The sequence below is a fragment of the Meleagris gallopavo genome, chromosome 1 (genome assembly GCF_000146605.3).
Source record: "Meleagris gallopavo isolate NT-WF06-2002-E0010 breed Aviagen turkey brand Nicholas breeding stock chromosome 1, Turkey_5.1, whole genome shotgun sequence".
NCBI classification, from domain to species: Eukaryota; Metazoa; Chordata; class Aves; order Galliformes; family Phasianidae; genus Meleagris; species Meleagris gallopavo.
This window is the reverse complement of record NC_015011.2, coordinates 60751543-60763427: the sequence shown is the minus strand read 5'-3', so window position 1 is coordinate 60763427 and position 11885 is coordinate 60751543. Positions and strand designations below refer to the sequence as shown.

Genomic DNA, 11885 nt, shown 5'->3' with positions numbered 1-11885 from the left:
CACCACCACTTGGCACTCTTGGCAGCCTGTTACAATGCTTCACCACTCTTTCTGAGAAGAAATACGTCCTTCCTGGAGCCCTTTGCCTTTCAGGACTGTCACATAAGGGACTCTCCCAACCAATGTCCTGAACAGTCTTCCCTCTGGAAGTCCAAAGCAGCATTTTTACTGACCCCTCTCCTGACTTAACCACGAACAGAGAACTCAATCACTTTGTGGTTACTATACGCAAAATAGCTTCTGACAACTACATATATCAATCCTTCTCTGTAAATAGCAGATCTAGAGAGATGCCTTCCCTGGTAGGCTTTCTTACCAGCTGCGTCAGGAAGTTATCTTCCACACACACCAGGAATCTCCTAGACTGTTTCTTCTCTGCTGTATTGTATTTCCAGCAAATGTCTGAGAAGTGGAAGCCCCCCAAGAGAATAAGGGCTACTGTTTGCATGACTTCTGTCATTTGCTTGTCAAATGCTTCATTCTGATTGGGTGGCTTATAGTAGACTCCCATTGGGATATTAGCTTTGTTGGCCTTCCCTCTTACATGTACAGACTCAACCTTATAATTAGCAGCACTGAGCTCTACAACATCAAAAGAATCCTTGACATACAGAGCCTTGATTGCTTTATTTACCAACATATTTGCACCCTATTTTTTAACACAGAAAAGGCCCAAACTGAAAATTCAGATCTCAGGTGATTGACAGTTCAAGGTTTATTCTTGCACTTCATAGAATACAAGTTAGAACTGAGAAATCACTTGCATTGTACAATTCCTTTAATCCTGTTCCTCTCTCACTCTCCCTCAACTCATGATGTGAAAGCAAAAGTAGGTCTCAGTCTCTGTAATTTCTAAATTTTCCCCAACAAAGTCTAACAATTCATCACCTGTGAGGTTTTCTACTTGCTTACTTACTTGCATGGCCAGACAGATGGTGTTCAGCAGGATCAAAACGAACATCAGGTACTCAAAATAGGTGGAGTTGACCACATACCAAACTTTGTACTGGTACTGGTTTTTTGGGATGTATCTCCGCAGGGGCCGGGCCTTCAGGGCATACTCTACGCACTGGCGCTGTGAAAGAGATATGATATGTTTAAAAATCAAAAAACAGAATACAAAGTTGATTAGCTACTTCCAGATATTATAAATGTACAACGTGTTTCAATCTATTTTCTTAAATTACTGCTTAGAAGAAGAATTTCTTTTATGTCATAAAGAGAACGTGTATGTTCTACCTGTTTTAGACATCCATATGTATTTACTTTGGACAGAGAACGCTCATCTAATCTCACTGAGCCAAATGACACAGCACACATTTTAAAGTAAATATTTTCATTTGTGCAAATCTTGCAGAAAGATTTTTTTTTTTACCTGATTCCTGAAAGATGGCAGTGAAGCGAGCTTAACGATTCATCTTGTTGGGATTTTCACATGTTACTCTCTGTATATATTTCTCTCTTAAATTCTTACTGTCAATGCATTTCTATCTTTAGAGATAGTAAGTGGTCATGAATTACCTGGTTCTTGTCCAGCTCACAGTTCTTGTATTCTTGTTCTCCTTGTTCCTGAAATGTGACGATGACGAAACCAACGAAGATGTTCATCATGAAGAAAGCAATGATGATGATGTAGATAATAAAGAAGATGGAGATCTCAACCCTGTGATTATAGATGGGTCCCACATCCTCCATGTGGGAATCAATGGACCTATACAGCAACCTGGAAGCAAACAGGAGCCCAATGCAGAGAAAATCTGCAGCTGTCATGAGGCCTTATAGATGATGTTATAAAACTCATCTGTGTGTTTTTTTTCTACTTGTATCAAAATTACTTCATTCATAGATGCACTGACTTGCACTGATTTGAGTATAAACTCTTGCAAAAAAGAGGACACAACTTCTATTAACTTAATACATTTGAATCTGGTCAGGGTCAAGGGTAAAGTGTATTTCTAGTTGAACAATAAAAACTTAAACAACAACAACAAGAAGCATGGCCTTCAGTTAACGGAAGAGTCCATGTTGTTGGGAGCAGAGTTTTGTGCGAGAAAAGGATCTCAACACTTTAACATTTGTTAGTGCTGCTGTTGGCATCGCCTGGTGACACAGTTCAGGGACAAACCCAGGATACCCTAGCAAACCTATGTCAGTCTGACTGAGTGAAACCAAGGGTATCCTTGGTCTCTGTGACACAGACAGAGCCTGGTGAGTTATCTTCTGTCTACCTGCATTGCACATTTAGCATTGGTGGATTTCATAATGGCCCACTGGCTCCATAGGAAACTTTTAACACTTACCAATATTGATAAGTGCCTGACAGGCATTTTTATCCCTTTATATACACAGTATTTGTAACAATTATTGCCACTATTGCTGCTGTTGGCAATAATTTCTTAAGAGCTATAGTGCTGTAAGCTGTTAACAAGCACAAGAGCTGCAGTTCATGCAGGTCCTGAGGAATTTACAAAACTCATAATACTACAATGACTGCTGCTACTATTGCTATGTTTAATGCTTTTAAAATACTTAGAATGGGAAAGACAGTTCTCTATATTTGAATTTTCTCTTTTGAAATGAATGAGGACATCAGTACTGAAGCATTGGACAAGAAGCACTCACTCTGGCCAGCCCTCAAAAGTTGAGACAGTGAAGAGGGCCATCATGGCAGTCAAGACATTGTCGAAGTCAAACTTGCTGTTCTCCCAGCTCCGGGGCTGGATCATTGGCTGACTGACCTCACCATCCTTGTATGTGATGTAGTATCCTCTGTGGGTGGAAAAGAGAGAGAGAGCATGGCAGAACTGCACTTCCGGTACCTTCCCTGAGAGCAGGTGGGCAATGAAAGGGGCTAAGTGGGAAAGGTCAGACTCACCTGCATTCTGCTTCAGTTTGCTTGGAGCTGTCAGTGCAGCTGTAGAGTTTGCCCTTGAAGAAGAAGAAAGAGGAATGAAGCTTCCTTTCCTAACAGTGGAAGGGATAGAGTATACCAGGGAGGCTGCATTTACTACTTGCTTAACTGCTATGGGTATGTTTACACACTCTTTTGCAGGCAGATGTGAATGAACTAGACAAAGAGTTGCTTGTGTCTGGGTACCTCAGAGCACAGACTTTCATCAGCTTGCACAGTGTTCTTCTGTGTGTATCCTGAGGTACATGTGCACTAAGTACTGCTGAACGCTGATTGTCACAAGGGTGGTGAAGGGCAAAGAAATAAAAGTAGACCTAAAGAACAGAATGAGTAATCTCCAGTGATTTCCACTGGATGCGTGCTCCCTCTTCTGCAAATTGTAATGTAGACAGCCTGCAATTACAAGTCGTTTAGAAAAGACCCTTTCACCACTGTCACTAAGTCATGCCACAAGCAATTTGGAGAATAGGGTTACTGATGATTTCTTACAATTACAGATGAGTTGCAACAGTTCTGCATATGACTGACCCAGTTTTGTTAAGTCCTGGTAGTAGGAGACCAAGTAATACTGACAGTGCCCCACATTCTATCTCACATGGGAAGATTCCATCTCCCCTTCCTCAGGGTTTTTCATGGTATTTTTCTTCCCACCCCAGAAAACAGCTCAGTGTAATGGATGAATGTATGGGTCAAATGGTTTTACCTTAAACAACTGAACTCCAATGCAGGCAAACATGAACTGCAGCAAGGTGGTGACAATCACAATGTTTCCGATGGTTCGGATGGCAACAAATACACATTGGACCACATGCTGCAAATGGAAGATAGGAACAAAAGTAACTTGTAGGACTGTTCTGAGTTGCTATGGTTAGAAATGAAGCCCAAGACTATAACAACAAATACAAGAATTTCATTTAACTATTGCCCACTACGTAACGTCTCAGGAAAAGGGAGAGAAAACCAGTGTGTAACTTTTATCACCGTACTCTTCAAAGCAGGTGGAAAGAGTCAGGAAAATACCAGAGCTCAGCTCTCTGAAATGTCTGGTAGCACAACCTTACATAGTTGGGCAGTCACCAGCCCACATGAAGAAATTTAACTAATAGATCAAGGCTTGTGAGCCCATCTGCAACCCTATAGAAAATGACATAATTTAACATTAGTGGTGATGCTTAAACACTATTTGAAATGTCACAAAAGTCCTCGTAGCCAGAAATAACATGAATTGGTAATTTGCAGAAGGCATTGGGATTCTCCTAACCTTTAGTCCTTTGGCTCTGTTGATGGCCCTCAGTGGTCTAAGCACTCGCAGAACACGCAAAATCTTCACCACATTGATGGCACTGGATCTGGAAGAAAGTATTGGGAAGTTTGAGAGAGACAAAAATATAGTGAGTGTGCTGCAAGGACAGATAGATCTCACCCACTCTTTCTTGTCTGAAATCCTACGTAGCCTTAGACAGGTTAGGACAACTACAATTAATTATTTGCTACTTGCTGTGGCACCTCAGGGGTAAGAAAATCATTCTTGTGTCACCTTCATAGGTCTTGCTTCCTGATCTGGGTAGCCTTAGTATACATTCTCCTGGCTTTCACCAACTATACTGCGTTAATGAAAGGAATGGAATATGGACAGGGATTTTTCAATAAGCAGAGAAAATTGCAAAATAGTCTGTAGCTATCTAATGGAAACTGTGCCAAGATGTAGGCATCACAAGACATTTTCAGGTAAGCCTTAAATAAGCATTCTGCTGAAATATTCATAGAAGAATGGACAGCCCAGACAACTTGGGCATTAAAGTACACTGTCCAGGTAAGGTGTGATCCTGCAGTGTGTTTGGCCACTTATTCTGCAAAGTAATTAAATGTATATGTAACTTTATGGATGTGGAAACTCTCACTGAAAAGGATGACCTATATGCTTAATTTTAAGTGCTGAACACAACTACCTACTACAACTACAGAGCTCTTAACCCTTGACTAAAATCCTGACTGAAAATCTTCTCCATGCTGGAGGATGTCAGGTCCTTCTGCTGATTTTGAGAACAGTTTTTTTTTTTTTTTGCAAACACATGAAAAGTCTAGTTAGAGCTGCAGTAATGAAACAGGATGTCAAAATGTCCTCTGATCTATTATTAAGACTTCTACTGAAAGCCCAATGGTCCTGAAAAATCTTTCTGCTTGACTTATTGAGCTCTTAAACATATCATACATGAGCTGCTAACCTGTGATGAGAACAACAAGGACCTGATTTTTTATTAAGCGTGCTATTACTTAGGAAACTTTCAATCCAACACAAATAGTTCCACATATTCAAGTGAATCTGTAAATTATTAAGAAAATTAGCAGATCACAATAAAAAGTGTATTCACAGAAGTGGATTCAACTGCCACTGCCACCAGTACTCCATACATTCTTGCACAGCTCTTAAATCACTTCATGGTCTTTCACTGATCAAGACTCACAGTAGGAAGTAGCAAAACACTATCACCCTATTCTATAAAGAAATACTGAGATGGAACAGTAAGTCACTTAAGTGCCCTGATCTGACAAAGTGACTCATACATCTTGGAACAAAGATGAGTGTTATAATTCCCAATGGACCAAATTTCTTGTTCTCATTTGATCTTTCAAGAAGATCCTCTATCCAGATTATTGGTACAGCATTTCCCAGCCATTAGAACCCCTCCTGAGAATGACTTTTTATGCCTCTTGAATCAAGTGTCTTGAGGCTCATGAGAACAATCTTACCCAGATGAAACGATGAGATTGAGGTACCATTTCCCAACCCTGCCCTGCTGTCCCTAAAAAACAACCAGTTGAAAACAGCTCACTCACTGGATTCCAAAAGAGATGAGAGAAACGCTGACCACCAGCAGGTCTAAGATGTTGAAATAGTTTCTGCAGAAGGAGCCCTTATGGAGGAAAGCCCCGTATGCGGTCATCTGCAGGAAGGCACATGGAAGACACAAACACACTTTGCCATTAGCATCTGTTCATCTGGTTGAGCTTAGAGTATATATTTGGGTAGGAGTGGCATTTCTAACATAGCAGACTATCTACCCACAGGCCCCAAAGGAGAATTTAAGTCCCCATGGAAAGAAGAGAGAGTGAATATGACAGTAAGATAACTATGAAAGACCTAACTAGGGAAAGCCAGTACTAGGTTTAGTGAGGAAAATATGCACTTTGAGTGCATAGAGTCCATAAAATTTAGTCAGTAAAGCAGTAAAATAATTGTTTGCAAAAACTACTTCTTGCATTTATATGAGTTTCCCTTTTTCTTCAGAGACAGAGGGCACGTGTGAGTATTATGCTAAGTATTATCTAAAGGCATCTTTGGCTGAACTGAATAAAAAGCATGAAATAGATAGGGCTCTTTTGTGATGCTTTTTAATGCACAGCTGCAGTGGGCAGTTGAGCTCTCTTCTTTCTGTGGAAAAAAAAAAAAATAGAATTCCTAAGGGATTTAATTGCTTTAGAGCTGAAGCAAAGCATTAGGTGGAATTCCTGTTCTCTTCAGTTTGCTCCTTCTGTTCAGTTCAATCCTACATCCTTTTTCCTACCACTACCTAGTTTCTTTCATTTTTTATTTTACAAGAAGTTGCATTTTCTCCTTGGTTTTCCTAATAAAACTCAAGGTAATGTTCCTTGACATAGAGAAGTTTGCTCATGGAGGAAGTCATTATGAGCATCATTCAGTTAAGGAAGGGAAAGATTTTAATTATTTTACCTGGGCTCTCTACCCTTTCTGCGTACAAAGGGGTATTGAACACTTGCTGGTGCCAAGGAAGATGTCTCAGCTCCAGAACTGGATTAAGTGACAGAAATGTTAATGTTATAAATAGAAATGGGTCTCAGTCACAGTGTCAGATCTAAACACTTCTGAGCTCACAAAAGTAAAGGCTTTGACTTTAAATTTTAGAATGAGCTCAGTTTTAGAATGTGACTAGATGAGTCTGACATGGTGAAAGAGAGTGAGGGTTTATATTACCACCTACCTTAGATTCGGTGAGTGATGTAAAATAATTCCTTTGAAGATACCCCATTCCCACAACTGCTAATATCATTACCTGGGCTAGGAACATGGGCTTCTAAATTTAGTCCTCTGATTCTCATCTAAGTTAGAGTCTATGGTAACCTGAAACAGACACCATGAGACTGTTCCCCAAAGATTGGACTGTTCCAGTTGAGAAGTATGAACTAAAAATTCAACCTGGGTTTTTCTAGCTCCTGTTGATAGCTCAGGATGGCACAGCCTCTATCGGTTTCCAGACATGCCTACCTGTGACAAATGCAGTCAGAGGAGAGTGGAAGGGCACATGGTATATCAGATTATTTTTTTCACCAAACATTCACGACATCAGGGAACCAGCTATCAATCAATCAGACAGAACTGAGAGGGGAGGAAGTATAAACTCTCGGCTTGGCTTAGAGTTTATACTTATAAAGACATATTTGATTGGGAAAGGGGGAGGGATTCCTGCCATAACAAAGGAGGTAAAGGTGCCCTTTACTGGTTAGATTTTGTATGGCAATCTTCAAAGAAAGGAGACACCATTGAAATCAGGAGGGGGAAGCTCTGCTGAATTTATGTTGTATACAAACTGTGGTTCTCTCAAACTTGTGGAGAAATTTTTTTTTTACTGAAGAGACACTCAAACTATGCCTGCCTCCCACTTGGGGCACTGAACAAAGCTCAGGATGCCATGTAAAGCCAAACAATAACTAACTTCAAAATACTGCAAAGTTGTTCACCTTGCTAACATTCATCAGACTCCATCATGGCAATGTGAGTCTTGCAGATACTACCATCAACATGAGGTCAGATAAAGCTTGTTTCTTCACCGCCTTGATAATCACATAGTCATTTACTCTTTTGCTTATTATTTACTCCAGCTTTTCTGTTGTGTAAAAGATTTTGCTTAATACAAGGCAGCAGAGAAACTGGCCCTGAGAAACCACGGAAATTGTGAGGCAGAAACTACAGGATAAGGACAGAAGAATTTCTTAAATGTTGGTAGTACTTGCATCTCTCTCCCACTTAGACCTGGAGGAAGTCCTGAGATGCTGAGCTAAATCTTCTCATATTAACAGGAGGACATCGAGGAGGCTCGAAAATGGGTACTATGCAGTACACTTCTCTGATGAAAACAGAGCAATGTGCCAATGAATTAAGGTATTTTATGCTTTCTCTGAAGTCATTAGGAGTGTTACCATTTGCTTCAGTGGTCGCAGAATTGCTGCTGTAATTTCAAACAAGTGGGATGGTGCCCTGATGCAGAAAGCCAAGCATTGAACTATAATTTTTAAGTGTTGCTGTTGAGATGTTTTCCTTTTTTGACAAGCCTTTCGGAGTGTGCACATTCACATTTATTGTGCAAGCACAGATGCACATGCCACAACAGCATAATATGTACACCTCTTTGGAGAATATTACAGTTTTGGTGATTTAAAGTCATATCAAAAGCATGGCTCTCTTCAAAAATATGCACAGGCCACCCTACTTGTCAGCCTCCAGATTAGATACTGTTATTAGGGTCTTCAGCTGCAAGATCTGAGCAACTCGAGGTTGCTGCCTGCCAGCACTTAGCACCAGCTTGCTGAGAAAAAAAAAAAGCTGCCAAGCAAACCTAGCATTTAGAAAGCCAGAACTTTGCTCAATTATTGTTATTTAAATTACTAGCCTACAAATCTGGGACAATTAGAGTTAAGAACAAGGCAGCCTATTTTTATTCTCTTCTGAGCTAAAACATTCTGCTACAAATTTCCTTTGGTAGAGGACACATTTCCTGGGAAATACGAAGCCAGTTTGAAGAGGCACTGCAGCAGTTTATATTTGCAGCCACAGTCCTTTGTGTTTCAGTGATTTGTATTCTTGGTTCTCTCTCCATACCTGAAAAAATTAGCTTATGCACTGTGTTCACTGGTAGAATCAATGCCTGGCTCCTATATTTGCACCCTGTGACCTTACACAGAAGTCATTGGCTGCTCTCTGGCCAAACCTCATGACCTGCGCAGAACTGAGACTTTCTCTTTGAGTTGTAGGATGAATAAGAGGAATATGAGCTCAGGGTTCTTTGTACAGCAAATAAATTCTGTTTTGGAAAAACTGGCTAGGGCAGTGAGAGCATTTTCTGGGGTGATGGCCTTTTTCTTGGTCTTCTCCTACTTGTCATCCTGTCATTGCATTTCCCCTAAAAAGCACTGTGTTGATATAGGCCTTATTTTACAAGTTAACATAAGATTTTTAAGCAACTAGCAAAAGCATAAGACCAAAAGATAAGCAATCTTTTGTGCTGAGAGTTAAAGGAGTTAAAGAAAAAAAAAAAATGAGAGCAACAGAGAGCAAGAGAAGGCAAAAGAGAAAGAAAGAAAGAAAGAAAGAAAGAAAGAAAGAAAGAAAGAAAGAAAGAAAGAAAGAAGGAAAGAAAGAAAGAAAAGAAAGAAAGGAAGGAAGAGAGAAAGAAAAGAAAAAAAGAAAGAAAGGGAGAGAGAGGAAATAGAAGTAGAAAATGAATTTATTGCTCAGATTGGTTACCTTAAGAATAATTTCTAATGTAAAGATACTAGTGAAGACATAGTCTGCATTGCCTAGGATCTGAAAAATAAGCACAATTGGGTTAGTTGTACTGAGCGTGACCCAGGAACAAACAGGCGTGTGTGTTAGCAACAGATAGTGGCAGAAAACTAGTAAGCTTGTGAACAGGTAATGGTAGAGAAGATGGGCACTTTACCTTCAGAGCAATTTCAATGGTGAAAATGACAGTAAAAACTATATCAAAATAAAAGAGAACCTGAAAAAAACAAAAGGGAATAGGAGTGGGGAAGGTAGATCAGTGACTGGCCACTGGAATGGGAAATCAGAGTTCAAAAGCAAATACACAAGTCTCTTAACAAGGGAAAAAGGAGGACTATATGGGAAATGGTTTTGTGACGACGTCCTGTGGAGTGCAGTGAAGGTCCTGACACATAGGACAAGCAGCAGCACGTTACATGAAATATTTCCTAAGTTACGATCCCAGGAGGGCTCTGGAGGGAAAACAAGCTTTTGGTTGTTTTTATTGCAGGATTTTCTTTCTTTATTGGTTATTTAGTTATTTATTCATTGATTGTGATAAAGAGCAGACAATGTAAGGGCTTTTATTAAGTAGATTTCCAAACTGAGACCTGAGGACTTCTGGTCTCTCAGTGGAAAACTTGAGATTCCTAACTTGAATTCAGGCTTGTTTTGTGTTTCTCAAAAAGGCGAAAAAAAGCATCCAGACTGCAAATTGATGCACAACTCTCTTTTTTCTTTTTCCTCTGCCCTGGGTTAGGGTGAATTAGAAATGCTTTGCCAGTTGAACTGAATCACTGTGACGATAATTTAGCCATGCATCAAATGTGCCCAACTTGTATCTTCTATCATTCCATTGACGTTCTGTAAAACAGGCAAGCTAAAACACCCATCATTCCCATCAGTTTAGATCCAGTGGTGGGCATAGCAGTGGCATGCATAGCAAACCACAAGAAGGGGCCCTCGAGTGTCACAGAAGGCAGCAGCAAGTCTGGAAGGGTTAAATGATTTGCAGAGTAACAGAATCAAGGATGGAGATGTCTTTCACTACCCATTGATCTACATCTCACAAAGGTAAATGGGAACTCCTTTACGGACTAGTGGGACCAGAACTGAACTCTCTTCTCTTCCAATGAATCCCAATATCCCAAACCATTTTGGTGTTACATACGCTGGAAAATGTAAAATTACAAGTTTTGTGCCTATGGATAACCATTGTTTTAGCTTAATCAAGTTCTAAACATGAAGGCCAATATATGGAAGCAGTAGAAACGTGGTTATTTTTCAAACTGAAGCCTCTACTGCCAAAATACTAACAAACATACTGAAGTAAACTATCCTCTCCCTTCTTACAGGTCTTAATTCTATCTAGGTGATCTTGATCTAACCCGGTGGATAAATTCTTACAGCTTGGTACATCCTGGGCAATGAAGCAACTACTGCAAACTAGAGGGCTAGTTTAGATCATACTGTTAAAGCATGATCCTAATCTAGACTGATTTGCAGACAATGAAGGTCAAATAGGGACATGTATAACCTATTGTTGGTTTGTAACCTAGAAACCTTCAGGTCTCTATAGCATTTTTGACCCCAAGACTAATGTAGAAGTTGTTCTGACCTCTTCAGTTCTGGCTTAGGCTTCATAATTTTTTGCAATTTAGAGAATTAAAAAAGGGCCATTTCAAGGATGGATGGACATCAGTTGCATTCTATATTAATTTCCACATATTGCAGCTGGAAATGTCCCCTCACGTTGCTGCCTTATAGGTCCTGACATTTGGTTATTATATCAGTGGAATAATTTTACAATCAATGTGCCAGATTCATGGGTACTCTAAGGCTAGTTTGCATGACTCCACCAACATAAAGCGGCCATAAACTTGATTAAAGTGGATGATTACGCTGGGCCTGCAGCTGCTTTACATCACTAGAACACTGCAAAGCAGCTAGGACATGTTGGTGAACCTGCACCCAGAGCTGCAGCTCGTGAAGATATTCCATACAGATGAAAAATCTCATCTGTGTAACTGGTACTATTTACCAGCAGGAACACCTATTCTTCCCTAAATATATATTTAATCCAGAATATATTAAAAACAAAAACAAAAACAAACAACAACAACAACAACAACAAAAAAACAGAGAGACTATTGTAACTTAACATTTTAGGTCTTGCTTGGGATTTGAAGAGTGTTTGACCAGGCTGGAGAGACACTTGCACAGACTTGCTGCCTGAGCCCTGTGTGACACAGGAGGGATGCAGCCACTAGTTCACCCCAGGGGAGATGCAGTACCCAGGCCTCTTGGTTAGCCCTTGCTGGAGGAGCTGCTCTATTCCTTCCAGCTCTGGGACATTTTGTGTCAACAAGAGCACTGGTCTGCAAGAGTCACAGTGAATGCCTGCTTATGTTGCCC

At 40.1% G+C, this 11885-nt stretch overlaps 1 protein-coding gene across 1 annotated transcript in view; it reads right to left on the bottom strand.

The window, feature by feature from the left end:
• Nucleotides 1-787: 787 nt before the first annotated feature.
• Nucleotides 788-11885, bottom strand: part of LOC100547459 (voltage-dependent L-type calcium channel subunit alpha-1C) — a 98249-nt gene continuing 87151 nt past the window's right edge. Inside the window, exons 17-24 of the mRNA XM_031555091.1 lie at nucleotides 9649-9708; nucleotides 5750-5856; nucleotides 4173-4260; nucleotides 3615-3722; nucleotides 2876-2928; nucleotides 2623-2769; nucleotides 1522-1723; nucleotides 788-1075 (exon numbers count right to left, since the gene is read on the bottom strand). Coding sequence (XP_031410951.1) covers nucleotides 806-1075; nucleotides 1522-1723; nucleotides 2623-2769; nucleotides 2876-2928; nucleotides 3615-3722; nucleotides 4173-4260; nucleotides 5750-5856; nucleotides 9649-9708 — 1035 coding nt within the window. The 3' untranslated portion in view covers nucleotides 788-805. The remainder of the gene's footprint in view (nucleotides 1076-1521; nucleotides 1724-2622; nucleotides 2770-2875; nucleotides 2929-3614; nucleotides 3723-4172; nucleotides 4261-5749; nucleotides 5857-9648; nucleotides 9709-11885) is intronic.